This window comes from Amblyomma maculatum, chromosome 2 (genome assembly GCF_055883805.1).
Source record: "Amblyomma maculatum isolate TAMU_Amacu chromosome 2, ASM5588380v1, whole genome shotgun sequence".
NCBI lineage: Eukaryota > Metazoa > Arthropoda > Arachnida > Ixodida > Ixodidae > Amblyomma > Amblyomma maculatum.
This window is the reverse complement of record NC_139345.1, coordinates 85,701,065-85,707,802: the sequence shown is the minus strand read 5'-3', so window position 1 is coordinate 85,707,802 and position 6,738 is coordinate 85,701,065. Positions and strand designations below refer to the sequence as shown.

The 6,738-nt window shown below is 47.2% G+C and overlaps 1 protein-coding gene across 1 annotated transcript; it reads right to left on the bottom strand.

The window, feature by feature from the left end:
- Positions 1–3,630: 3,630 nt before the first annotated feature.
- On the bottom strand, positions 3,631–4,983 carry LOC146199197 (uncharacterized). The gene has a single exon (XM_084592070.1). It carries the CDS (start codon positions 4,981–4,983, stop codon positions 3,631–3,633), a length of 1,353 nt encoding a protein of 450 aa, XP_084448196.1.
- Between the last annotated feature and the right edge of the window lie 1,755 nt (positions 4,984–6,738).

Here is a 6,738-nt window from a genome sequence, read left to right as displayed (position 1 = left end):
TTACCTGTACTTACCTATGGCGCTGAAACGTGGAGGCTAACCAAGAGAGTTCTACTTAAGTTGAGGACAACCCAGAGGGCTATGGAACGAAAAATGGTAGGGGTAACATTAAGGGATAGGAAGCGTGCAGAGTGGGTCAGAGAAATAACTCAAGTTACCGACATTCTAGTGGAAATTAAGAAGAAGAAATGGACATGGGCAGGACATGTAGTGCGAAGAGAGGATAACCGATGGTCGCTTATGGTTACAAACTGGATTCCAATGGAAGGAAAGCGCAGCAGGGGGCGGCAGAAAGTTAGGTGGGCGGATGAGATTAAGAAGTTCGCAGGGGTCAAGTGGATGCAGCTAGCACAGAACCGGGCTAAGTGGAGAAATATGGGAGAGGCCTTCGCCCTGCAGTGGGTATAGTCAGGATGATGATGATGATGATGATGATGATGATGATGATGACATGGCACAGCACACAGGCGCCTTGCTTTTCGCCTCCATCGAAAAGCGGCCTAAATCGCTCCATTCCTAGCGCTGGCGCATTTAGTCCGTGGGTTTAGATGTGCGCGTACTGCCCGATTCACATTCGAGTGAGAGCTTGTCGCGAGTTTTACGTGCCTCGCTTACTGACAGTGGTGAAACTGAACGAGACACACTCAAATCAATTTGTCGCGTGCCCAGTTCGGTAGAGTGTCGGGCACTTATGCCGTCGCATGTCTCAGGAGCTGGTAGACACGGCTGCGAAACACCGCATCGCGCACTGGGCGGGCTGGCATGCATTCCCCTCTGATGCGCGCGTAGTGCGGCGAGTTACATAGCCGATATCAGTGCCTTATTGGAGCCTCGTCCCTTTTTGCGTGGCGTGGGAGACGTAGTCCACTTGCACACCCTGAGGTGCTTCGATATGCGCGGAGAACTTACATCCATAACTCAGAGTTAAGCAAAGCCCCTCCTTTCCGATCACATAGATGAATACCTCCATCATGCTGTTCTTCCAATAGATGCCTCCGTCAGCTGCAGAAAAGCGCCAGTTGGCATCTTTTCGGAGGATTTGGCATGACGCTATTCTGTCCGCATCCCGGATCACATTCCTATATTATTTGCGGAATTTTTGGATTTTGGATTCGCTGTGCACAATATCATCCCCGCAGATATAAGTTTTAGTTTTGCTTGACACTTAGACTCGCTTGAAATGTCACAAAAATATTCATTCAGCTGTTTCCTTCGAAAATTTTATTCTATGCACTTTAAAAGAGGTCCGTTTTGTCTGGGTACCCTGGGAATGCATTCATTCAAACGAGGTGGATGATTTCTTAGCAAGATCAGCTCTTAGGGTGTCAGTGACATATCCCGTCCATAGCTTCAGCCTGTTAACGAGTTTCAGGTTTCAGCGGCTCCAGCACATATCAGCCAGGCTACTTGTCCCTCACTGAATCCCACCGATTATCAGCACTTAGCATATAATCGGAACATCCGCAGTCATGTAAAACCAGGCTGTGTGAGGTGTTAATAACGCTGCTGCGGTGCAGGATTCCCATTTATAATTTGTATCCTTGCAGATGTGGGTGGACAGCGACAAAATCCATGTGAGTCATGCGGCGAAATTGAATTTATAGAGGATGTGTTCTCCTTTCCTGCCGAAAATTCGCACTTCTGAGAAAGATTTACCTGGAGGTCTCTCTCTCCAGGTTAGGCCTCCCCTTGTCTCTTACCAGTCTGACTATCTTTGGGTGCGGGCGCCAAAGTATTTGCATTGGGTTCGATATGCGGGATTCTCCATGATTACATAATTGCAACCTGTAAGTTGAATTGCTGACTCGTTTAAATTTCTTCGACGTCTCCTTTTTCCATCAAAATATTCTGTTTCTTATTTTACTTTAAATACTCTTCTGTCGCTACTCCCAGACTGAAAATTCCAGGTTGGCACTATTGTTTTGTCGTAACCGCCTGTGGAAATTCCTATACATACCACTACACCTTGTCCACTGCACCTATGCGGGTATGTGCCATGTTTCAAAAGGTCAAAAAAGAAGAGGCAGGAGAAAAAGAAAGAGAAACCATCTAAATGCAGAAAAAACAACAGCAAGAAGATTCGGAAGAGTTTCCTTTTTTTTTTTTTTATTGCCGACTTCGATGTTCAACAGAATAAGCAATGCAATAGATAAAACTTGTGAGCTTCACTTCGACTAGGACGGTACTAAAATTTTTTCAACATCGCCAACTGATCCAATACAGATGTCCATCGTGGTGGATCAGGAAGTGCTCGGTATGCGTTTCTTACGTGCACAACACTCTCATTGGAGTGCTCCCTAACTGGGCGAACAGCAATATCGGCGTTTCTAAATTCCATTGTTGGTTTTCACATAGTGCGGAGGCTCAGGACCATGAAAGGTCATATGGCAAGTCTTCCGAGGTATCTACAAGCATAAAACGTGTCAAACCATAGGTTTGCAGCCAGTCCGCTGGCGATTAGAACTCTCGTAGGACCTTGTGAACAATCTGTCTGATAGCTTTCGCTAAGCATAACCGAGTTGAGTCGCCATTTCTTTTCTCTGAATCCACATGAATATAGCTGCCAATAAACACATAAAAAATAAGCAATTTTTATTTATTCAAAGTATTCTTTAAATCAAGGATGGAGGATACTTACGAAAAAACTTAAGCCAAACAGTGTATAGTGACGAAATTCCGACATTGTCCGATCAAAATAAGTAACGTGTATCGTACGAGCATAATATCTCGTCATACCAAACATGCATCATTATATCAACGACAAGGAAAAAAAATAATGCCACGGATCAGAGGATGAATTCCTTCAGCTGAGCCGAAAAAGCGTGGAAAATCGCAATGAAGACTTAACGACGATCAGTTTATCGTGATTGTCGCATGGTGCTGGTAGCGTAATCTGCATCTATTCTACGAGATATCATGAATTTAACTGTCGCATTTGTTTATCCCTTGCTGTTGCCCGATGCTGAACGGGCCAAACAGTGCATTCTAGCACTGACCACGCTTTCAATAACATTTTTTTTTTAATTCGCTTACGTCGCACTAACTTAAAATGCAAAAGAGGGAGCTGCTTTATACTTTTGTCGTCCTGCCACGCATGGGGACATTCGGATTTATTTTTGAACCACGGCTTGAAGAAGTCAGTAGGGCTAGCGTTGCTGTCGTGTCTGGAAGAGTTTCCTTTCACGATGGATGTGGGGCACTCGTCCTCATGATGGTGTCAATTTGTCTCCAGGGTCTAAGGTTGGCCTAAACGAATCTCAAGTTGCACACTGACATTCACATTGTAATTTCATGACCAGGTGGCTGCAGTTTAATATGGTGTCCAAGCATTCAGTCCCAAGATTTGTCTGCTTGCCAGAAAACGATGACAGAAATGTCATTCAGCACTTCCCAAGGTGGCATTGGGTGGAGACTTCTCGTCACTGATCATGATTCCAATCAAGCATATATTGCCAGAAAAAAATATTTGACACATCCTGCTGTTGCCCAGCATCGTATTTTTGATCTGATTTCAAGAAAGATGGTAGGGTCTTTTTCCGCAACTTGCAATATTTAAGCGCCATGTTGTCGCAAGCATGAATATGCCAAGAGTCACGCGCTCTTCAGCGTGCAAATGATGTGCTGAAAGTTTCAAGGAAGAGTTAGTCGGCCTTGACTGTCAAAGCCCGCTCTCTGGCTGCCGTTCCGGACAATGAAACCATCCTCGTTCGCACAAAGCCTTCTCTGACCCATCCTGACGAAGAAGAACTTGGCAGGATCGCAAGTCAGGGCAATTTTCACGTGCGGAGTGGTCACCGACACGCTTCCTGCAGTGGGCGACGTCCACATTATCCTCCTTCCCGAATCACAAGACACCTGGACGTCACCCCAGGGGGTTTGCTTAATTCGGACACCGCCCAGTACCCAAATTTCGTCCCCATTTTGCGTAGTTCTCAGCCTAGCCTGATTGATTACCTTTAAGCACTCGTCGTACAGCTCGAAGCTCGGATTCAGATCAAAGTGGTACACGCTAGAAGCAAGGTCATAGCAGAGATTCGGAAACCTCTCCGTCGTTGACTTGGTTCCGGAGGCATCCACTAGGTATACTAAACTGTGGTTGACGGCCGTGAAGGTGATGCCGCGGCCAGAGATCTTGGCCATCCGTGCTCCCGTGGCCATGGCGACGTGGTCACCCTCCTGGAGCACGCGACCACCAGGGTGGCACACACAAGTTCGATCTCCCGAGCTGCTCATCGCCGTCATGCAGTGGGTGGCGAAGTTTACCACGCGAACGGAGTGGTCCAGGGAGAAGTCGACGCGAACGTGGTGCTTCATGATGACGGACACAGTTGCGTAATCTGTAACGAGCGGTCCGTAGTAGCAATCCAGCAGTGCCCGCCATGGGTTCTCCAATCTTGCAGGCGCTTCCTCGGCGTCGCCGCAGCCCTCAGTGCTCACTGCGTGCGGCGAGGACTCGCTGTTGGCAAGGCTGCCGCGAGGCTCTCCCGTTCCCCTATCCCCTTCCTCTGGGCCATCTGTACTCTGAAGCGCCGAAGCCTGCAGGAGATGGACGTAGTCGAGCTGTCGGACCAGGTTCAACTCATGCTCGTACAGGACAAACTCATCTTGCCGCTCGAAATGATTGCTCTCGGAGTACTCAGTGGAAGAGGACGCATAATCATCGCCCACTCTTCCATAATCTCGAATCGCATACTCTTCGTCTTCGAGAGAAGCGTATGTACCAAAAGGAAACGCTTCATCCGATAATTCAATTGGGGGAAGCGGGATATGAGACGAGGGCTGCCCCAAAGGCAGCCATGGCGCGAACTCTACGTCGAAAGTGTCGTCCGTTCCGTCCGACGCACGGTCGTCTAGTGCCCCGTCCCCGTGGTCGTGTTCGTGTAGTGCCCACTGTTCCGCGAGGCGCTGGTGCGTCACGTGTTGCTGGTAATTACGGTGTCCTCTGTGGCTGGCAGTGGCAGGGTGACGCTGGCGGGTGCCCATTACTGTGCGGTCACCCCACGTCTCCGTCGCCTGCAGCAAGAACAGATTGCACTGAACGATAGAGACAACATAACGTTGCCTCAATAACTAGAAAGAAAAAAAAACTATCGAGATAGATGGCGTTGGTGGCATTGATTCTACGGAGGGATAGACTCCGCCACAGTCAGCTCTTAATTTGGCTAGAACTTGTATTGTCCACCTGTTATGTGAAATTTATCTTTGTGTTGGGCTGGCTAATCTCAAGCGTAATAATGGTTTACGATAATAAGAAGTAAGACACTGACCGCAACTTACTACGAAAACCCATGGGATGAACAGCTACATCTGTTTAAGCTACTGTAATGGCTCAGTAACGGCATGATTTCTGACGAATGTGGATTTCTCTGGACATGAAATCTGAATATGACATGAAAACAAAAGCGCGCTAGTCACTAGTAGTGTCCCGAAGACAATCGCCTCCAATGCCAGGTAATATCATCCGCAACAGCGCCTTTAAAGCTATAGAGAAAATCGGCGCATCGCCTGCAAGTATCTGCTCGTACCCTAACTGAGGACATGAATAGCTTCAATGACTGACGCGAATCGGATGAAAGAAACGTAGGCACATAAGTGCTATACTTACTAGTCACAGCGAAGCTTCATGGAGAAGCCTGAACTGGTAGCAACGGAGCGAGCTATGCGTCCGGCACGAGCTTACCGTGACGTAAAAGAAGTTCGCGAGCCGCCAGCGCAATGCTCAGTGCTACTATTACGTATCACGATTATTTTCTGCTATTCGCGCGTATACACGTCATTTCGCAGCGGTATTTCTTAATCTCTTGTTGGATTTTTAGAGTTTTAAGTCTGCCAGAGAGGAGAACGTATACACAAAAAGAAACGAGTTTTTGTTCGCTAAGGCCACTACAGATTTCCCCTAGCGGAGAACATTGGTCCAGGCTGTCCCTCTAGGAAGAAGAGAACAATCAGCCTTTACGAATGATTGGTGTTTCGGAGGCTAGCCCTATCTCCTTTCGTGTATCTGTATCAGGTGCTATATATTCAAAGAGAAAATTTGCAGGCGGTATATTGCAGAAGCTTCGCAAAAGTTGAAATAAAATCAGCATTGCACTTGTCACATATCAAGTTGTCATTTCGAATTTCTGACGCTGTGATAAGACTCTAAACTAAAGGAATCTTCCGTATTTTGTTCTACTTATCCTGTGGTAACAACCTTTGTTGAGAGAGCGTCTACTGCTGCTATAAGAACGCATTTCCAACCTCTGGCGCTTTTCTCAAAGCCAGCGATAAAGCAAAACTCTGTTGTGGGCATCGAAGCGGAGAAAACTCGGATCTGGCAGCGCTTTACCCACTCATGGTCGAGAAGACGGTCGTGGCGCTGTCGGTCACACGGAGCGTCTGGCCACGTGGTATTTTCTTTAAAACTTCGTGGGCTTGCATTGCTACCGAACAGAAAGGGCTGGGATAAAGCTACCTCTTCTGTATTGTGCCGGCAGTATACGAATGCCAACATCGCACTCTGGTTGACAAGGCGGGAAAAAGCCTGGTTGGTTTTATTATTACAGTATACATAAAGTTCCCTTAGACGCTCATTGTTGGTTGCACAGCTTCAGACTTTGCTAAATCGTCTGAAGCACCTGTGTCGCACCATTTTGCAACATCCAACAACTTTCCGGTTCACACCAAAGCTTTTAGAGCAGTAATTAAAAGGGCAATTAATTATCATCGGCTAGTGCTCAAGTTGGCAGGAAAGAATTC